This window comes from Passer domesticus, chromosome 29 (genome assembly GCF_036417665.1).
Source record: "Passer domesticus isolate bPasDom1 chromosome 29, bPasDom1.hap1, whole genome shotgun sequence".
NCBI lineage: Eukaryota > Metazoa > Chordata > Aves > Passeriformes > Passeridae > Passer > Passer domesticus.
This window is the reverse complement of record NC_087502.1, coordinates 4,459,717-4,480,764: the sequence shown is the minus strand read 5'-3', so window position 1 is coordinate 4,480,764 and position 21,048 is coordinate 4,459,717. Positions and strand designations below refer to the sequence as shown.

Here is a 21,048-nt window from a genome sequence, read left to right as displayed (position 1 = left end):
CAGGAAGTGAGACTGAAAGGCTTGTACTGGTCCCATGCAGCTCCTGTACTGGTCTCCTATTGGCCTGTGCTGATCTTTAATGTTCCCTTACTGGTCCTGGTCTGTTACGTACTGTTGTGTACTGGTCCCATCCTGGTTCCATATGGGTCCTCACTGCTCTCATCCTGATTCCATACTGATCCTGCAATGGCCCACTCCTGGTCCAGTACTGGTCCCACACTGGCCTGTACTGGTCACATTCTGCTCCTGCACTCACCCACAGTGCTCTCATACTGGCCCAGTGCTTGCCTGTAGTGGCCTATACAGCTCCTTACTGGTTCCCGTACTGGTCCAGTACAATCCAGCACTGGCTCATGCAGGGCTCTGCTGGCCCCATGCTGCTGCCATACTGCTCCACAGTGTTTGTACAGTGCTCACACTAGCCCTCACACTGGGCTGTACTGGCCTGCACTGGTCCCACACTGGTTTGTGCTGTTCTCTACTGGCTCCTACTGGTTTGTACTGGCCTGTGTTTGTCTGCACTGGCCCATCATGTTCCAGCAGCAGTCCCATAAAGGTCCTGCATTTGCTTGGCTTGGTCTCTACTGGTCCCACACTGCCCTGTACTGGTCCTACATCAGTCCAATCCTGGTCAAGTACTGGTCCCATCCTGGTGTCATACTGGTCCCATGCTAGCCCTACTGGCTGCATACTGGTCCTGTATTGGTCTAGTACCAATCCCTTCCTGTTTCCATACTGGTTCTTACTGGTCCCATACTGGTTCAATACCAGCCCTTTTAATCATTTTGGAAGCAACTGAGCCATTTGGAGTGGGAGTGGAATAATTTTGGAGCTGCTCCATTTTTAGGAGGTATTGAAAAATTTTGAGTAATTGTGTAAGTTTGAGTGATTATTCAGATCTTGAGGCAGGTTCTCTACAGGAAAAGAGTTTGGTCTTTGGGACCTTTTCCTCTTTTTTCCCTGTTATGTTTTAATCGCAGAACTGATAGATGAACAGAAGGAATTTGAAGTCAGCACCTGGAAATTCACTCTGGAAGAGATAATTCCCATTGCTGCGCAGTACAGTGAGACCAGAGAGGTAAATCCAATGTGATCAATGCATCTTTCCCTTCACCTGTGTAAAATCTGAGGTGGTTTTTGGGATTTTCCCAGTTCCAGTATCTCATGCTGCTTATTCAAAGGGCCTGGCAATTCAGGCTGACGAATTCCCACATCCTAGAGAGCTGCAATATTCCTGTTTAATCCCAAAAATCACCCAAAAGAAAGACTCCAGAGGAGATTTAGGTGTAAAATTGTGGATCATTTCAGAAAGCACCAACTGCACCTAGAGCAATCCCAAAGGTACCGGCGGGCAGGTGGGCACACACAGGTGTGATGGAGCTGGGCGGGATCAGGCCAGGAATCAGATGCTGATTTTGTGATTTACAGCAGGATTTCTCCCCTGATCCCAATTCCCAGTGTTGTGGTGGTGCCAGGTGTGCTGGTGGTGGGTCTGGGACCCTCAAACTGGGATCTGGGACCCCTAAACTGGGCTTTGGGTCCCTCAGATTAAGGGTTCAAGTTCTGGCCTCCCAAACTGGGGTCAGAGACCCTCCAGCTTTAATCTGGAGTCTTTAAACTGAGTGTGGGACTCTCAAACTGAGAACTGGTACCCCCAAATGGGGGTCTGCAGCCCTCCAGCAGGATCTGGGATACTCACACTGGGGTCTCAGCTCTCCAAAATGGGTCTGGACCCCTCCCCCAGCTGGAGTTTGGGCCCCTCAAAGAGGGGTTTGGGATTCTCCATCTGAGATCTGAGATCAGGGACCCCTGAGATCAGGGACCCTCAAACTGAGATCTGGGACGCCTAAACCGGGTCTGAGCCCTTTAAACTCTTGTCCCAACTATGGGCTCATTCCCCAGGTGCAAATTCCCACAGCAAGGCAAAGGATTTTTATTTTTCATTCCAGATACTCAGGGAGGAGATGGGAGTTCCTTACAAAAGGCCCATCCCGGACGGAGCACCAGAACTGACACTGGTTTGGAGTAGGGGCTCAACAGGTCAGTGGTCACATCCCCCCCCTTTTGTTGGTTCTAAAGTGGCTGGTTTTGCATCGAGTGCAAAACCTGAGGGTTTTGAGGGTGGCACCCTGAAAAAACTGGAGGGACATGGGGGAGTGAGGTAGGGGTTTATTTGGGTGTACAAAGAGAAAAGGGGGAAGGGGACACCTCAGGATGGAATTTTGGGTCCACCTTAGAGGGGGGAGGTGAGTGAGAGGACCCCAGGATGGAGATTTGGGATCCCCAGGGTGGGCTTTGTGGGCTCTGAGGGGAGATTTGGGGTCCCAGGGTAGGATTTGGAGGGACCCACAGTGGATTTTTGGGATTCCAGAATTGATTTAGGGGTTCCAAGATAGATTTTGAGGTCCAAAATGGATTTTGTGGTTCCCAAGATGGATTTTGGAGTCCCAGAATGTGGGAAGGTCTCAGGCACTGGTGCCTCTGGCAGATAGGAGGACTCAGTGCCAGATTTTACAATCCCCTCAGCAGGGGGACCTTTGGGATTTGAGGATTCCCAGGGTGGATTTTGGAGTTTCACAGTGAGTTTTGCTCTCCCTGGGATTGATTTGGGCATCTCAGGTTGGGTTTTGGGGTTGTGGAGTAGGTTTTTGTAGTCCCAGGTTGGATTTTGGGGGTTCTAGGGTGGGTTTTCAGGGTCCTGGGATGGATTTTAGGGTTCCAGCCCCCACAGTGCAAAGTCCAGGGCGGGGGCACTGTGGGTCAGACACCCCATGGACACCACGTCAATGTGGGGCCCCAAGAACTGGGGGAGGGTCTCCAAAACGATGCCCCCACTGGCCTCCACCATCACCCCGGGGTGTGCAGCCTTGACCTGCGCCGCCGCCGCCTGCAGCTCCTGGGGGGGACACCCCGTGAGCAGGGAGCACGCCCTCCCCAAAATTTGGGGACACACGGGACATCAGGATGTACAATGCTCGGGAGTCCTGGCATGCAGCCAAAGACCCCTGCGGCTTTGAGTTCCACCCATGGAGCAAATTACCAACTTTATATGAAGAATAACGAGTCATAAAATTTTAAGCAGCATAACAGCAGTTGTCACAGGGTGAAAGGTAGAATTTGGAAGAATTTTACTATGGGGGTCCAGGGGACAAGATGGAGGGATTTGGGCGTTCTCCTGTTCTTCTTCCTTCTTCTTCCTAGCCTCCATCTTCTTGGTGATGGTAGCACCCTAGGATTGGTGTAAAGTAGAAAGTCACTGTCCAACATAGATGATAGGTAATGGAAAATAACTGCAAATAAAGTACATGTAGTTTTTAGTATAAAGAGATTGCACCGCCTCAGGGCAGAGTATCGTGCCTCGGACTGACCTGCTGAACAGACCTCGGCAGGCCAGACAGAAAATGCTTTAGATAAGAAATAATAAACAACCTTAAGAACGCAAGCTGAAGACTTCTGACTCCTTCTTTGACAGCTGGGTTGGAAAAAGAGACTTTTAACACACCTCGGGCTCACCTTGACCAGAGGAGATCCCGAGAGGGCAGGGGCATGAGAACAGTACTGGCAACACCAAGTGCTGCTGCTGCTGCTGGGCACAGCTGCTGTGCCAGCACTGATCTGCCCCAGCTCTGCACACAGACATCGCTGCTGCAGCTCCAGAGAAGGCAACAAAAGGGCATCTCTGGTGGGAAATACTTTCTTTCATTTAAAACCACTGAAAGTGCAGCCCCTCATTGACGCAGTCTGTGGCCACAGGGAAGGTGGAGAGAAACAAAATGAGCAATGGCACAAACAACGGCATTTCTTTGTGGACAATATTAAGAAGGAAAACAAAGAAATAGGGCATCCAAAATGAAACTAACAAGGCAGTATCTAAAATTACTTCTATTACAAGAGATTTGCAGAAACTGGCCAGCAGTTCAGTGTTTCTGAAACCTCCACTCATCACTCTCAACACTGCAGCCTTGAGCTCCTGGTTCCTCAGGCTGTAGATGAGAGGGTTCAGGGCTGGAGGCACCACTGAGTACAGAACTGACACCCCCAGATCCAGGGATGGGGAGGACATGGAGGAGGATTCAGGTAGGCAAAGGCTGCAGTGCTGAGGAAGAGGGTGAGCATGGCCAGGTGAGGAAGGCAGGTGGAAAAGGCTTTGTGCTGTCCCTGTTCAGAGGGGATCCTCAGCACAGCTCTGAAGATCTGCACGTAGGAGAAAACAATGAACACAAAGCATGCAGAGGCTAAAAAGACACTAATCATGATAAGCCCAAGTTCTCTGAGGTGGGATTTGGAGCAGGAGAACTTGAGGATGTGTGGGATTTCCCAGAAGAACTGGCCGAAGGCATTGCCCTGGCACAGGGGCAGGGAAAATGTATTGGCCATGTGCAGCAGAGCAGTGAGAAAGGCACTGGGCCAGGCAGCTGCTGCCATGTGGGCACAAGCTCTGCTGCCCAGGAGGGTCCCTGGTAGTGCAGGGGTTTGCAGATGGACACGTAGCGGTCAAAGCACATGATGGTCAGGAGGAAATACTCTGCTCCAATGAAGAAGATAAACAGAAAGAGCTGTACAGCACATCCTTTGTAGGAGATGGTGCTGGTGTCCCTGAGGGAATTGTGCATGGCTTTGGGGACAGTGGTGCACATGGAGCCCAGGTCACTGAGGGCCAGGTTGAGCAGGAAGAAGAACATGGGCGTGTGCAGGTGGTGGCTGCAGGGGCAGAGCCCCAGTGTTTCACAGGCAGATGAGAGCTGGCCCTCAGGAAGCCAAAGGAACCTGGACAGTCCTGGCAGATTTTGTCTGGGAGCTATCCTTGGATATAAGGAATTTTGGAGGCAGATTCCCAATTGTGGCCATAGACACCTGGACTTCAAAGATGCTTTTTACAATGGAAAGAAAAACACATCCCTCCAGTGTTTTGAAGGCAGGTAAGAGGTGGCCCCCAAGATGCCAAGGCCATCCAGAGCTGTCTTTGCTGGCAGGTTTCCTATGGGAACAGTCTTCAGATATAATCAGATATAGAGGTAGAATCCCAATTTCAGCCATGAACCCCTGGAGGAGAGGGAGAGTTCTTTCCCACTGGAAGGAAAGCACAGAACTCCAGAGTTTTAGGGGCAGATGAGAAGCAACCCTCAACATGCCATCTCAGCTGCACCAGTCAGGCCCAGCCAACCAGACCTGTTCCATGTTCTTGGATCCTTGGGGCCCTGCAACATCACAATTGCCCTTTGGTTCCACGAGGCCCCGTGGTATCACAAGAGATCTTTGTTTCCATGAGGCCCAGTGATATCACAATGGTCTACTTGGCTCTGCAGTGCCACAATGGCCCCTTGCTTCCATGAGGCCTTGCAGTGTCAAAATGGTTTTCCTTGGTTCCATGGGACTGTGCAGAGTGCCACAATGGTCCCTTGGTTCTATTGGGCTCCCCAGGATCACAATGGCCCCTTGGTTCCACAAGGCTTGGCTGTGGCACACTGGCCCCTTGCTTCCTTGGGGACCCATTGGTGTCACAATGGCCCCTTGGTGCCATGGGGACCTAGAATGCCAGAATGGTCTCATTGCTTCCACGAGGCCCTGCAGTGTCACAGAGAGCTCCTTGGTTCCACAAAGCCCTGCAAAGCCCCTTGATTCAACACGGCCTCAAAGTGTCAGAATGGTCTCCAGGATTCTATGAGGTCCTGCAGTGTCACAAGGGCACCTTGCTTCCATGAGGCCCTGAAATATGGAATGGCGCCTTGATTCCATTGGGCTCCTCACTGTTACATGAGTTCTTAGTTCCATGGAGCCCTGCACTGTCACATGGCCCCTTGGTTCCAAAGGGTCACAAACTATTGTAATGTTCTCCATGATCCCATGAGGTCCCTCAATGTCACAATGGACTTTTGGTTCCATGAGCTTTCATAACGCTCAACAGCAGTCTCCTTGGTTCTGCAGTGTAATAACTGACCCGTGGTTCCATGAAGTGCCTGGCCTCCCACAGCTTCTCAGGGACCTTTTTCCCCCTCAAGGTCCCTAATAGCCCTTCATGGCCCCTCAGAGCCCCTTATGGCCCCTCAAATCTCCTCATGACCCCTCACAACCCTTCACAGCTCATGGCCCCTCATGACCCATCACAGCCCTCAGAGCTCTCATGTCTCCTCACAACCCCTCACAGCACTCACAGCTCCTCACAGCTCCTGATGGCTCCTCACAGGCCCCTCACAGCCCCTCATGGCTCCTCATGGCCCTCATGGACCCTCACAGCTCCTCATAGCCCCTCATAGCCCTCACGGCCCCTCATAGCCCCTCACAGCACTCATGGCCCATCACAGACCTCATAGCCCTGCACAGATCCTCATAGCTCCTCACGTCTCCTTACAGCCCCTCACAGTCTCTCATGGCTCCTCACAGCCCCTCACGGCTTCTCATGCTGCGTCATGGCCCCTCACAGCTCCTCACAGCCCTCATAGCCCCTCACAGCCCCTCACAGCACTCACAGCCCCTCATGGCCCCTCACAGCCCTCACAGCCCCTCATGGCCCCTCACAGCCCTCACAGCCCTTCATGGCCCCTCACAGCCCCTCACAGTCCCTCATGGCCCCTCACAGCCCCTCATGGCCCCTCACAGCCCTCACAGCCACTCATGGCCCCTCACAGCCCCTCATGGCCCCTCACAGCCCCAGGCCTGGGGCTCCTCCCAAAGGAGAAGGGGTCAGGCCCTGCTTGTTCTCCTTTGATTTTGGTCCCTTCACAGCGACCAGTAAAGAAAGGCTGAAATGGAGCCTTTCCTCAGCGTTTCCCTCAGGGTTAATTGCGGGCTGAAGCTCTGTGCTGGCGCTGGCCCCAGCACCAACATCCCTGCAGCCGCCAGGCCTTTGCTGTCCCCCCGTGTCCGTCGCTGTCCCCGAGTCCCGCCTGGCTCTGGCAGCAGCAGCAGCCGCAGCGCAGCGGGCGCCGGCCCGGCCCAGCCGGGGCTCCCGGGCAGGAGCAGCAGCAGCGCCGGCCCCTTCCCGCCTGCTCCTGCCTCGGCTTCCAAGGGCTTTTTCCAGCTGAATCCTGGAGTAGAGCAACCAGCAGCCACACACAGCCCTGACTCCTCAGGGCCCGCCTGTGCTGCCCTGAGCCAGCCCTCAGAGGAGGAAAGGATCGGGTTCCAGCGCTGTTTTCAGCGCTGTTTTACTCACTCTGAGCTGACAGCAGGAGACTGCTGCTGCTGCCTTTGCCTTGAGAATTGGAGATCATGGCTGCTCTTGTCCCTCTTCTGCTTGCCACTTGACTTTGAGCTGTAAAACTGCAATTGCCTCTTTTGATCAGTATTTCCCAGAGTGCTTTTGAGATGGGGGACTCAGGCTTTTTGTCACAGGCATCATGATTAGCAGATCTTGAAATGCTCACAAGTCCCTGAGCACTAAGTCAAGAAGAATTAAAGCCACACAGGCCACATTTGCAGTGCTCAAACACAGCCCTGTTGCTGCTGCTGCTGGAATAGAATCAACTGACAGAGGCCATGACAGAAATTGCCTCGGGAGTGTCAAATGAAATGAAAAAATCCACCAGGAGAAAACAAAACCAGAACTTCTTAACTCACTTCATTGTTTCTTCTGAGCAGCAGCAGAAAATGGAGATGTCCAGAGGTATTTCCAGCTGCTGCTGGTCCCAGCTGGAGCCCAGCCTGCTGCCCAGTCCCAGCGGGAACCTGAGCCCAGCCCGGGGAGCTCCCGCAGTGTCGGGAGCTCAGCGCACGCGGGGCCAGGCCCAGAGCCCCGGGCACGGCCGCCCATTGTGGGGCAGCCCATTGCGCAGACAGAATGTCCTGCGGCCCAAACCTCCTGCTCCTGCCACACAGCGCCCAGCCTTCTCTCCCTCCTCCTCCTCTCCCAGCATGGCACAAATTCCAGCTCGAAGGAGGCTTCCCCAGAGAGGGCTCAGGCTCCTGGTTCAGCCTCAGTGTCCCTGCAGAGGAACACGGCATCTTTCAGGCACTTCCACAAGCTCAGGGTTCTCATTTCATGGGGAATTTGGGATGAAAATGGCTTTGTTAGGAAGGACAACAGCGAAGGGAATGGATTGGAAATCCTTAGGGAAAATGACCATTCTTACAGGCAAAGTTCACCAAGTAATTCCCTGCATTTCTCCTTATCAGATTCTTTCAGTCATCTTCTGAGAGGTCCAGCTTGTTCTGGTGCTTTCCATGAACAGATTGTACTGGTGATTTATAGCAATGCATGAGATGTAGAAGCATCTGAACTGAACCCAGAAACAAACTCTGTCTGTCAGCCCATTTTCATCTTCTAGATCACTTTCAAGATGTCCATGGGGATGTTGGAATGATTATCACACAGCTCTCCATTTCTGGCTGCAGGCTCTGGAGATTTTTTCTCTGCATTCAGTCAAGCTTGTGTTCCCTAACAATTCCTGGTAGCCCGTCATGTTTTCTTAGGGCAGAACAGTAACAATGCAAACATTACCAATGACACAACTGGCCAGCCCACAAGGGAAAGAAAGAAGAAGCTTTTTAAAGTTTTTAAATATTTGTCCTGCTTTGCTGCAAGAGTTGTGCTGCACGCACGGCGGGGAAAGCCAAGAGAAGCTGCAGTTGGTGGCACATCTTGTGACAGAAGCTGCTCCTCGTTCTCCAGGAAAGGTTCTTGGAAAGAGCAAACAGGACTGTGGAGAAGATTCTGGGAAAAGTGAAACATATTTTTAGAATTTAAATAAGAATGGAAAGAAACAATCTAAGATGCTTTATTTATTTTTATGCTCCCCTTTTCCTTCTTGCACTACTTCTCCTTCCCATTAATTCCAAATGGATCTTACCTCTAAGATCCATGACTTGGCAAGTTTTAGACACTCTAAAATACCATGACCTACACACTGTTTTCCTTCCCCTGTATTTTTTGGAAAGCAGTGCTGGAGAGATTAGTGCAGTGCTTGGGTCAGGTACAAATTCTGCATTCAGGGAATGTGCTCTGATAGTGTTTGACCCTCAGCAGGGACAATGCACAGCAGTGACCGAGGGGATTCCTGTGCCGCTGTGCAGGAGTCCAGACTCTTGGCTGAACACGGCAAAGTTCCCGTGTTTGGACAGGTTCAGGGGCTGCCCCTGGGATCGTGGGGCTTGGCGCGGGGGCAAACAGGCAATGGATGAACAGACATGGGTACAAATGGCCACAGTGCTTCAGTTGCAGCAGCAGCTCTGGCAGGAGCGGCAGCACCAGTGAAATCAGTGAAAGAAGCGACTCTATCGACTCCCTCTTGCTTGTCCTCTCCCTCTCCTGCTGTCCCAGACCCTCTCCCGGTCTCCCTTTCCCGGTGTCCCCTCTCTCTCCCAGTCTCTCTCTCTCCCCGTGCCGGGCCGGGCTATACCCCCAGCTTGCCCCCAGCCCCGGGAGGGGCTGTCCCATCCCCCGCCCCATGTGTCCCGCCACAGTCTCGCCTCTGCCTGACTCTGGCCGTATAGGCGGTGGTGCTACTGCGTGGGCATCAGTGCCTGGAGTTGGGGCGGCATCACTGCCCTTTGCCTCCGCCTGGCCTGAGCCCAGTTCCAACCCCAACCCCGACCCCGGCCCCAGCCCCAGCCCAGGCTCCTCCTGGGGCCCACGGAGGACACAGGCAGCGCAGCCGCTCCCGTCTCCTCCACTGCGGCTTTCCCAGTCCAAGCTCCGCCGCTCGGCAGTGCGGCCGCCGGCCCCAAGGCTCCCGTGTCCCGTTCCACAGGGCAAACGCCTGGGGATGGCTGGCTTGGGGCAGGTAAGGGGCGCTCGGGGCCGTTGCTGGCTCCAGGCCGAGCGCTGACAGCTGCGTCCTGCCCGCAGGGAAGGCGCAGCAGGGCCTGAAGGAGCAGTACCGGCTGGGCTCGCTGCTGGGGCGCGGTGTCTTTGGCAGCATCTTTGTGGCCAAGTCGCTCTCGGACAGCGCCCCAGTGAACGGTGGGGCCAGCGGCGGGCGGAGGAGGAGGAGGAGGTGGATAGGGCTCAGCAGGCGATCTCAGCCCGCTGCTGCCCTTGGCTTGCAGGTGGCCACCAAAAGGGTGCCACGGAACTGCATCCGGCACTGGGGCCAGCCGGTGAGTGAGCGGGGCCAGCGGCAGAAGCCGGGCCGTGCTGGGTGGGGATGAGCCGAGGCCCGGCAGGGTGGAAGCCGCCAGGACGCCTCGAGGGGGAGCGGGCGTGGGACCAGCTCAGGGCACAGAGCATCCTGGGCTGGGTGAGGGGCTCCCCAGCCCTGGCACAGCATCGGCCCCCACTGATGACATCGTGCTCCTCCCACAGCCCGATGGCACCAGCGCACCCCTGGAGATCGTGCTGCTGGACAAGGTGTCCACTAGCTTCCCTGGCATCGTCCAGCTGCTGGAGTGGCTTGAGCTCCCCAAAGACATCTTGATGGTGCTGGAGTGGCCAGAGCGGTCTCAGGACCTGCAGCATTTCATTCGGGCACGGGGGTTCCTGTCCGAGGAGGTGGCGCGGCAGCTGTTCCGCCAGGTGCTGGAGGCCGTGCGGCACTGCACCAGCTGCGGGGTCCTGCCCAGGGACATCAAACCAGGGAACATCCTGGTGGACCTGGCCACCGGGCAGGCCAAATTGATTGACTTTGGCTGTGGCACCTACCTGCAAGACACAGCCTACACTCACTTTGCAGGTGAGCCCACGCAGGGGTGTGCTTCTAGTCACAGCATCTCAGGGCCCAACATCTCACAGCCCAAAATGGGTGTGGCAGCAGGAATTCTGCCTTTTGCTGTCCTTCATGGCACTGAGATTTTAGCCAAGTTGCTTTTGAGCAGGGCGGGGTGGGGAGCCAGCTTCCAGCCCTGCTGGCAGCCTTTGCCCACCATTCTGCCCAGGACTGGGGATGGGACTGGGGCAGCCAGCCTGACAAAAACACCCATGGGTGGGGGTAGCAGAGAGAGGGGACCAGAACCAGTGCCCCAGCCAGTTTGGTGTGCAGGTGAGAACTGCTGTGGTCTGCTCCACTCACCTGGTTTGCTTTGGGTTCATAATGTTTTTTGGGGCAATGCAGGCAGGGAGGAAGAAGACATGGCTTTTCCCCAGCACTGAGTAGGTTTTTCCTTGTCATGGTTGGGCCTTGCCAGGGCTTCTGCTGCCCTCTTCTGACACCAGTGGCTTCTTTTCCAACCCTAAGTCTGTACACCAGTCCCAGGTGCTGGTCAGAGAGCAGTGGGTCACCCCGTGTGCCACTGGTGCAGCCCCCACACGCCCAGGGATGCTGGGGCCAGGCTCTGGGAGCAGCAGCATTCCCCTGCTGAACTCCATCTGTATTCCATCGGAACATGGTCCTACAGCCCCCCAGAATGGACCCAGTTGGGCTGGTACTATGGCGAGCCAGCTACCATCTGGTCCCTGGGCATCGTGCTGCACCAGATGGTCTGTGGGGAGCACCCATTCAGGAGGGGCCAGAACATCAGCTGGGACCATCAGCTCTCGCTGCCACAACGGCTCTCTCCAGGTGGATCCTCATCTCTGGGCACGGGGGGAATACCAGTGCTGGGAGAGAGCAGCGGGCTGGTGAGCATCCCACTCTGGCCGCTGCTGAGGAGGTGGCACATGTCCTGCTCTCCTCCAAAACAGGGAATTGATGGGAAAGTTTAGGCTCAGCTCTGAGCACATCCAGCATGGCCTGGACATGTGAATAGTGGGGCAAAGCCAACAGGAGCCTTCTCCAGCTGATGGGCAGTTTCTGGTTTCTCTGCCCAAAGTGCCAAGATCTGATCAGGCGGTGTTTATCCATGCTGGACTTAGAAAAGCCCTGTGATCCTTGGGTGCAGGATATTCATCTGCCATAGAAGAAGGGAGAGCCACAGGCCCACTTTGATCCTGGGCCTGGGTAAGTTAGAGCTCCACACATGCCTTGGCAATGAGAAGCAAAGGAACCCAGACTTTTTTTTCCTGCCTGTGTCACTGTACAGACTTTTTTGTCCTGCCTGTGTCACTGCCCAGGGGTCATTAAATGGGAACACACAGCCCTTGTGCTAGAGCTGAGCTGCTCTGCCCAGCACTGGTGGCTGCCATCCAAGCTGCTTTTGCTTGTCCTGGTTCCCTGACAGCTGGGGCCCTGGGCAGAGCCCTGACAGCCTGGTCTCACCCCAGGGAAGGAGAAGGAGCCCCTGGAGAAGCTGTACTGGGTGGGAATGCTGCTGCTGCTGGAGACAGCGAGGATGACATCAAGGATGACAACTCCTTCCTCCACCTGGCCACTGGCCAGCTGAAGATGATGGACTTCAATTGTGGCACCTTCTTCAAAGCCAGGCTCCACAGCAAATTTGCAGCTGAGTCCACACCCGGGGAAATGCTCCCAGATTTGGGCATTGCCCAGCCTGGCTGGGAACCAAAGGTTCCCCCTTGGCTGGGGTGGATGCAGCTGATCCTTCAGTCGGCTGCCCAGCTGCTTTTGGCAGGGCTGGGGGATGGGCTGGGTACGAAATGGGAGTGGGCTCCTGGCCCTGCCAACAGCCCCCAGCACCCACCGTGGCCTGGGCTGGGGCTGGGGCTGGGGCAGCCAGCCCGACACAAACAAACCCCCATGGTGGGAGCAGAGGTGGGACTCCAGAACCTGTGCTGGGGCTGCTTTGCTGTGCAGGCAAGGAAGGGCTTGGGCTGCTCCACTGCCTTTGTTTACTTTGGGATCACGGTTATTGAGGGGGGCAGTGCAGGAGAGAAGAGAGAAAGTGTGGGCTTCCCTCACCCATGGCTGGGTTTTTCCCTAGCATGTAGGGGTTGGGCCTTCCTCAAGGCCCTGACAGAGATACAATTTTTTACCTTTTTTCTTGTTTTCCCCTTTTGTCTGTAATCTCTTTTCAATAATTTATTGTTTGTTTTTCTAGATGAAGCATTCTAGGTGGGGTCCAATCTGGATCGGGAAGTGCTTGGGAGCAGCTGTGGCGTGGAAGGGCCGTGCCCTTGGAGAAGGCTGAGGACATCGTTTGGGACCAGCTTTTCTTCCAGCCATGGATGGCATGAGGTGGGTCCCTGTCTGCTTGGCAGGGTGGGATCAGAGCTTTTGGGAGATGGCAGCGAACACAGGAGCATCCCACTCTGGGCAGGTGCTGAGGGCTGGATGTGCCATGGCTGGCTGCAGGCTGGGCATGTGTCCTGCCCTCCTGCTCTGCTCCCCGAGGCAGCAGTGATGGGCATCTCTGGGCACAGCTCTGGACACAGCTCTGGGCACAGCCAGCATGGCCTGGGCACTGCAGGCATTGGAACAAGGGGACAGGAGCCCTCAGCTGACGGGCAGCTTCTGGTTTCTCTCCTTGCAGCCAGGCTCTGCGGGTGCTGAGGCTGCTCTGGGCTCTGCCAGGGTTCTGCTGGAGCTCAGCACCAGGCCAGAATCAGCCAAAGAAGAAATGGTGTCACCTGCGGCACAGACTTGCTTGAGCATTTTGGCAACACAGCTCAAGTTTGCAGAGTGTACATCTCCAAGGGAAAACATGACACCCCCAAAAAATAAACTTGTTCAATAGCTTCAGAAATGAAATCAATCTGGGATGACCCCAAATGACATTTTTCAGCTTGCTCAAGTTGTAGCTCGGCCTTTCTGTGAACAGTTCTCTCCCCCACCTGCCTTTTACTTCCCAACTGCTCCCTCTTTTCCCCCAGTGAGTTCCCAGCCCATGCCAGTCTCCATCACACTGTTGCCTTCCTTGGTGCTCCTCACTACGAGGAAGGCTGAGCCCCAGGCTTAGGGACTCATCCTGTCACTGGCTGAGGAGCAGCAATGTCTCAGAAGTCCAGTGGCATTTTAGTCTCATTCAGAGCCACTCTCCAGCCCTCAGCTCTCCTCACTGCTGAGCTCCCACTCCCTTTTCCTCGTCCTTGCAGCAGGATGAGCTCTGTAAATCCCCTTGAGCCGGCCCACTCTTCCCAGCCCACACACCCACCTCAGTGAGGCTGAAGCTGAAGCTTCTCTGTCTCCTCTGGCACACCAGTCCAGTCCCCTGTGCGGGGAGCCCCAGCCCCAGAGCACAGCACACAGCAGTGCAGTCCGGGCTGGAGCAGCTGCCCTGCAGCCCTGGCTTGGCTGTTTGTGGCAGCTGAATGCTCCCTGTTTCAGCTGTCCCTGCAGGATGGCTCCTGGGCAGAGCCCAGCCGGGCTCCCACTGCAGCCCCTGGAGCTTTGGGCAGACAGTGCTCCCAGAGCTGAGGTTCACGGGGAGCACCCGGAGCTGTGCCTCGCACTCTGCTGCTGTGTGTCACAGCACAGGCTGGCTTGTACTGTGTGACTGTACCAGCCCCTGGTGTGACTGACAGGGCCTCACCCACTCACATCTCTCCCAAGGCTGCAGCATTTCACTGGCCAGAACCTGAAGGGGCGTAGAGATCAGACCAATGACATTTTCCAGACTGGGTTTTTCAAAGGCCCTTTCTAAGGAAGGGCTGGAGAATAAACGCTGTTTGCCACATGGACATTGGGGTGAGTGGTCCCTTTGTCTCCAACCCACACCCCTGGGCCAACGTTACAGCCACCCAGTCCCTCACACATCCCCCTCGTGCCTTCCCACTGCCTGTCCTGTCAGGGCTCCTGCAGCCCCTCATCCCTTGGTGGCCCAGTCCCCACAGGGTCTCCCCCAGCCCGGCCAAGCTGCTCAGCAGCAGCACTGCAGCCCCACAGGAGCTCCAGAGGAGCCCCATCAAGAGGCACCTGGGAGCCCTCAGCAATCCAGCCAGCAACACACGGGCAGGAGGACACGGATGGCGGTTCCTGCCTGCCACAGGGCTTGTGGCCATCTCCAGGCACTGGTCTCACAGGGGTCCAGCAGCTCCGGCCCCTGCCCATCCGCTCTGTTGGCAGCACAGAGGCTTCAGCAGAACCACCAAAGGCCAAGGGGCTTCTGGCCACTTTCCCTGCAACACTGCACACCTGGGCAGCTTGCTGAGCCCAAGCACCCTTTTCCCCCTCTTCCCCCATGCCCTGCAGACCCTGGGCAGCAAAAGAAAGATCCTGGGAGTCTGTCTATTACAACACATCTATATTCATTTGCTACAGGAAAAAAAAAAAAAAAAGAAGAAAAGAACAATATTAAAGAAACAGAAAATCCCCGCTGGCTCGGGTGGCCCCAGCAGCCAGAGCCGCTGCGATCAGCTCTCTGCAGGGCTCCAGCAGCGCAGGCAGCCCAGCCCCGACAGATGAGGCTGTGTCCTCCATGCCCTGCAGAGCTGATCCTGCAGCCTCTGGAAGACAGAGTATCGCTTACTCTGCACTGCCCGGAGGACATCCAATGTTTGAAGTGCCGCGTCTGACACGGCACTGCTGATGTCCTCTGCCAGGTGTTCAAGGGCTGAAAGAGAGAGGAACAGAGCCATGGTCAGATCCCAGAGCTGAGGGGACCCGAGGAGAGCCCCCTGCCAGGGCCATCCCAGCCCGCTCTAGCCATGGCCAGGAGGGAGCAGGGACCAAGGGGCTCAGCCCGAAGCTGCTGGCCACGAATGCCCCAGGTGGCCCTGAAATCTCTGTGTGCTCTGCCCACGCCGGCCCTGGTCCGCACAGGGAGCAGAGCCCTCCGCAGCCGGGGCAGGCCTTGCAGCTGCCCCCGCCAGCCCCCGCTGCCAGCCCGCTGCCCTCACTCACCGCTGCAGATGAGCTGGAGCTCTTCCCTCTTCCCCCTCAGGTGCCGCCCGGCCATGCCTGGGAACACAGAGCCTGTCACGGCGCCAGCGGCACAGCTCCCTGCCAGCGGCGCTGTTGGCGCTGTGGCCACACGCCCTGCTGGCCCGGCAGGGCTCAGCCCGGGCCACGCCGCACGCTGCTGCCCGAGGGCACGGCTGCCAGAGGCCGGCAGCAGCGCCGAGCCCAGGCGGGGCTCCGGGGCGCCGGGCCCGGACGGCGCTGCCGGGGCAGCGGGTGGGGCTGGGGCTGAGCTGCGGCGGGCCGGGGAGGGAGTCCGGGCTCGTGGCTCACCCGTGAACCTGATGGCCGCCGCTCGCAGGGACTCCTGTGGGTTCCGCAGGTACGGCAGGGCCCGGTGCAGGTGCTCGGCTGCTCGGCTCCTGTCCTCTGCCAGCTGCAGAGAGCGGCAGCAGGGAAGGCTCGGCGCGGGCTCAGCCCCTGTGGCGGGCGCTCCCTGCGCCCAGCCCCGGCCTCCCCTGCCCGCACAGCCCTGAGGCGCGGCCAGCAGCCGCTGGCGCCGGGCTCCGCAGGGGGCAGAGGGCCGGCTGCTGCCCGGAGAGCCGCGGTGCCGCCCCGGCCCGCAGCCCCGCCGAGCCGGGGCTCCATCGGCCCCCGGCTCGGGCCCACAGGAGCCTGGAGAAGAGCCCGCACGGCCTCGGGGTGCAGCAGCGGGCAGGGGCACAGCTGCCGGTGCCGCACACTGAGCACGGCGCTCAGGGGGCTTCTCCAGGCTGAGGCTGGGGCTTCCAGGCCGTCCTTACCAGGCACTTGGTGAACTTCCACAGCTTCTTGTTCTTCAGCTGTTTTTCAAGATCCCTCCTCTTCAGGAACTCGGCCACACAAAGCAGCGTTTCCTGAGAAACCTGGAGAGCAGCAGAGACACGGAGATGGCCCCACAGCCCAGGGTGCAGGACCGCGTCCCTGTGCCAAGGCCTGGAGGAGGCTGCAGCCCGGCAGGCGCCAGGGCAGGAGGCAGCCGAGCCCCCTGCCAGGGGACAGCAGCAGCCCATGAATCCTCACCTGTGCCACAAGCCGATTCTCATCATGGCAGTGGAAGAAGAGTGGCAGCAGGCTCTGGCGCAGGGGTGTCTTCAGGGCCTTTTTTTCCTTTTTCTGTGGAAGAGTCACCAATGTTCGGAAGAGGAGTATGGAGAGCACCTGCACCTGGTTATTGTCCTGTGTGAAAGGAAGAGAAAAAGACCTCAGCATTGGCTGCACGGGGCTCAGCTTGGCGCAGGCCTGCAAATCCACAGGGCACAAAGTTTCTGGGCAGTACCCAGTGGTCGTGGCTGAGGGCAGAGAGCCTTACGTGGTCAAAGAGTGGCAGGAGCGCCTCAACCAGCTGCAGTGTGATGGGGCCGGCTATCAGCGTGTCATTGTCCAAAATAATAAAGCTGAGTAGCATGACCGTCATGCAAACTATCTCTCCATCTGTGTCCTGCAGGAGCTCCACAAGGCTTTCAGTCAGGCTCCACATTTTTTTGGTCTGTTTGGAACACAAGTTGGTGAAATGCCATCCTGCTGTGGCAGGGCCCAGAGGCCAAAGGCCTATCCTGAAGCACTTGGGCAGCTGAAGCCGGAGGCAGGAGAGCTGGGAGCAGCTGCCCCAGCACCCAAAGCCCAGCCAAGCCCAAAGGACTGCATTGCCCAGCTTAGCCCCTGCCCCCTTCTCACCATGGAGGGCTCGTCAGTGAACTCGAGAAGGGCCCTGAGTGCCAGGCGACGCCTCTCCCTGCACTCGCTCCGCAGGTGCCTTGACAAGATTTGCAGGACTCTCTTAGCACCGCGTTCACTCAAGTCCAGGAACTCGAGGACCTGAAAGGCACAGGGCAGTGACAGGGGAGCCGGCCAGCAGGAGCCAGAACCGCACAGGGCTGGGCCCAGGCAGCAGCACAGGCACGGGCACCGTCCCAGGCAGCTGCGGCTACGAGAGGGCAGAGAGCTGGGAGGCAGCGCTGGCCATCAGGCTCACCTCCGCAAGGAAGGCCAGGGCAGGCAGCTCCCAGCGCGGCTCCTGTGTGCTGAGCAGCCGGAGCAGGTAGCGAGCGATGCGGGAGCACAAGGAGATGGAGACACAGGACATCTCCCTGGCAGGAGAAAAAGTCACCAAGACTGTGGGCCATGGGGACAAACCTCTGCCAGGACCGACTCACAGAGGTCTGGTCTTTCCCCAGCATCCTGCAAGGGACCCTGGGCTATTGGGGAGGTGGCTCCTTGTGGGCACCCTCCTCTCCCAGCCTTTTCCAGTCTGCTTGGCTGTCCCTCGGTGACAAGGCCCTCTGGCCCGCGACCATGGGGACCGTGTGGGGCACCCTGGGCACAGAGCACAAATGTCAGAGGCAGCGGGGAGAAGGGGGTCTCACCTGGCCAGCAGAGCCACGGCATAGTGGTGGGTGTCAGCACACAGCAGCGTGTCCCAGCCACACGCTGGTGCTTCCATCGCCACCACCACATCCTCGTGCTGAATTCGGCAGAGCAGGGACTTCAGGGTCCGCACTGCAAACCTGCGTGCAGAGCAAAGCCCCGGTCACACTGGAGCACTAGCTCCTGCCCAGGGACGTGGCAGGGACAGGAGGAGTGGGATGGAGCACCTGTTGGGGCTGGCGGCAAGGTCATATTGCTCTTGGCATCCCTTCCAGAAGGTATGGACCTCCTCTGGCATATCCAGAGTGGTGAAGAACACTTGGAAGAGCAGATGCACAAAGAGGCGGGGGAAATACACCGTCACCATGTGTGGGACACAGGGCACCTGGAGGATCTTCCACATCACCACAGTGGCCTGCAAAGGACAAAGCCCCCCGAGACAGCGCTCAGTGCCGAGGTGTCCGTGTGGCAGGGCCTGAGCAGGGGAGGGAGAGGCCCAAAGAGGCGCAGGGGGAGCAGGGGCCTGGTGCCCCTGAAGCTGCCCCGAGGCCAGGTTTCAGCCCAGCGCCTGAGGCAGGGAGATGCAGTGGGGGAAGGAGGATGGAGAGCTGCTGGAGAGGTGGCTTTGGGGCCAGCAAAGGCCAGTTGCAGAAACTCACAGCCAGGACCAAGACACCCGTTTTGTCCCCATCAGAGGTGCACATGCTGTGCTCGGGCCAGCTCCCCAGCACATCCAGGAGTATCAGCAGCGCAGGCTCCGCAGTCCTGGGCGAGCACATGATGCTCTTCCACATGGTCAGAGCAGCTCTGTGGGGTTAGAGCTCTGTCTCAGGGGTGTCTGGGACACAGCACTGTGGCCTGGGCAGCAGCGGGGACCTGAGCTGGCTGCCAGCTCTGCCCCTGCCCACTGCCACTGGCCAGCAGCTCCCAGCAGCCCAGCCCTGTGGGGACAGGCCCCTGAGGGGCCGTGAGGGAGCATGGCAGCAGGCTCAGGGAATGACATGCCAGGGCTGGCAAAGGGAGCAGCCAGAGGGCCCTGGAGCTCTCTGTTGCTCAGACAGCTGGGACAGGCTGTACAGGCTGATGGGCTGGGGAGCCCTGAGCGCTCTGGGCAGGTGGGCCCCATACCTGTCACAGGATGGGGCCACACGCAGGAGCGTCACCAGCACGTCAGCGGGCTGTGCTTCGGTGAGATCCAGCAGGGTCCTGTTCAGCCTGTGCTCAGCAAACTGATTGGCCGTGAGCCACTGGTGGATGTACCTGACCATGGCGGGCACCTGGAGAAGGCACGGGGAGACTTGGACAGCTGCCAGAGGGAGGAATGTCCCCACCTTGCCCAGAGAAGTGCTTCCCTTCCCACCACACTGCCATGGCCTCAAAGGCTTCCAGTGACCAGTGGGTGTTGCTTGGGAGGCCAAGCAATTCCTGGCAGGATCAAACCCTGGCCACGGGCTGCTTACTTGCTTTGGATTGCAAAAGCCCTCCTCTACCAGCATATCCAGCAGGGCAGCACTGGTCTTGGTTTTGAAGATGTGCGAGTATGCTCTGAGCCCAGTGCCCACGGTGCTGGTCTCTTCCTCCCGAATTCTCCTGATTAATTTGCAAACCAGCTGTAGGAGAAGGGCAAGAAACCAAAGGGATGTTCCACAGAATGCTCCAAGCATGGTGACAGCAGGCCCAGCCCAGGTGGGCATGGCTGCAGGTACCTGTGCTGTTCTGTGGAAGAGGCCACGGCTGGATTGCTGCTCTTGTGTGCGCTCCACGGCTGCATCTGGCAAAGAGCGAGCGCAGCCAGAGCTGAGGGGCTGCAGGAGAGGCCGGAGAACACAGCCCAGCCCTGCACTGCCCAGGCAGGGACAGCCCTGGGATGCCCCAGGGGATGGAACATGGCTGCTGCGGGGTGTCTGCCTGGCCCCTCTTCCGTCCTGCCCATAGGCATGGCCCAGGAGATGGATGGGATGGGATGGGATGGGATGGGATGGGATGGGATGGGATGGGATGGGATGGGATGGGATGGGATGGGATGCCATGGGATGCCATGGGATGCCATGGGATGCCATGGGATGCCATGGGATGCCATGGGATGCCATGCCACGGGATGGGATGAGTTGCAATGGGATGCACTGGGATGCAGTGGGATGCTATGACACCAAGCTGGCTGCAGGCACCAGCCCTGTAGCCCAGCTCTTGCACTCACTCTCCTGCAGTGGCTTGAACAGCACCACCTCTTCCATCTCCTGTGCTGGGGCAGCTCCAGGGCCTTCTTCCTCTTCCTCCACACAGGCCAGCTTGGGTCTCTGGTCCATGTCACTGACTGGATTTGTGGCTGCTTGCAGGAGAGATGCCTCGGAAAAACTCCGAGTCAGCAAGCCCTGCAGTTGTGCCTGGAAGGCACCTTCAAGAGCGAAGCCTCAGGAGGGCTACAGGACAGCACGTCCTGCACTCTGCTCTGGAGGGCTCCTGCCACAAGGGCAGGAGAGTCCTGTCAAGGATGGTGGTCTGGCCTCGAGGGCACTGGCAGCAGGATGGGAGATGCCTCCGGGGCACCAAAGCCCACGGTCTGCCCTCGAGGGCACCTGCAGGAGAGAAGCCTCGGGAAGGCCACGGGTCAGCAAGTCCTGTGGTCTGGCCTCGAGGTCAGCTGCAGGAATAACACCTCGGAAAGGCTCCGGGTCAGACACGAACGAGTGTGCTGTGTGGGGCTCCTCACAGCACTGCTCTGTCTCGTCCTGTCCCGTTGTGTGCTCCGAGCACTGTGGAGTGTTCTTGTCGCCACCAGCTCCTATGTCACCACGTGTCACAAAGGGCTCTAGGACACCCGTTCCATGGCGTGGTGACCATGGTACACCGTGTCACAAAGGACCCCTGCACACACTGCCCCTGCCCTGGAGCCGCCCCCAGCCCACCCAAAGTGGCCCAGCTTAGGAGGAATCTCTGGCCCCAGGTGTCTGAGACAGCCTGACAGGGTCTTTAGGAATGGCCCAAACCATCAGCAAATGCTGCCCTTCTCTGCAGGCTCCGGGCAGCAGAAGGAGCCCCCAGGGCTGCTGACACAGCCCCCCTGGGAAGGGCACGGGCCTTCCACAGAAGCTGGCAC

At 57.7% G+C, this 21,048-nt stretch overlaps 2 protein-coding genes, 1 long non-coding RNA gene and 1 pseudogene across 3 annotated transcripts in view; all 4 read right to left on the bottom strand.

Moving 5' to 3' along the window:
* The window catches only part of LOC135287394 (uncharacterized), a 91,698-nt gene extending 70,862 nt beyond the window's left edge, over positions 1-20,836 (bottom strand). The window contains exons 1-5 of the mRNA XM_064400749.1: positions 20,149-20,836; positions 19,658-19,722; positions 19,080-19,561; positions 18,611-18,758; positions 18,179-18,366 (exon numbers count right to left, since the gene is read on the bottom strand). Coding sequence (XP_064256819.1) covers positions 18,179-18,366; positions 18,611-18,758; positions 19,080-19,561; positions 19,658-19,722; positions 20,149-20,257 — 992 coding nt within the window. The 5' untranslated portion in view covers positions 20,258-20,836. The remainder of the gene's footprint in view (positions 1-18,178; positions 18,367-18,610; positions 18,759-19,079; positions 19,562-19,657; positions 19,723-20,148) is intronic.
* Positions 3,112-4,682, bottom strand: LOC135287233 (olfactory receptor 14A16-like; annotated as a pseudogene).
* Positions 3,112-6,178, bottom strand: LOC135287451 (uncharacterized). Its single transcript, XR_010351133.1, has 2 exons — positions 5,170-6,178; positions 3,112-3,229 (listed from the first exon to the last, which is right to left on the bottom strand). It is a non-coding gene; the product is annotated as an uncharacterized LOC135287451 (long non-coding RNA).
* Positions 15,059-17,420, bottom strand: LOC135287232 (uncharacterized). Its single transcript, XM_064400595.1, has 6 exons — positions 17,262-17,420; positions 16,897-17,073; positions 16,608-16,763; positions 16,349-16,450; positions 15,879-15,981; positions 15,059-15,258 (listed from the first exon to the last, which is right to left on the bottom strand). Exons 1-6 carry the CDS (start codon positions 17,262-17,264, stop codon positions 15,059-15,061), a joined length of 741 nt encoding a protein of 246 aa, XP_064256665.1. The 5' UTR covers positions 17,265-17,420.
* Positions 20,837-21,048: the final 212 nt, after the last annotated feature.

Excerpts from the sequence above, each read along its gene's own strand:
- LOC135287232 (XM_064400595.1), bottom strand. Across the intron at positions 16,764-16,896 it reads TCCTGCCACTCTTTGACCAC|GACAATAACCAGGTGCAGGT; the intron begins GTAAGGCTCTCT and ends CCTTTCACACAG. Across the intron at positions 16,451-16,607 it reads AGAATCGGCTTGTGGCACAG|GTTTCTCAGGAAACGCTGCT; the intron begins GTGAGGATTCAT and ends GCTGCTCTCCAG.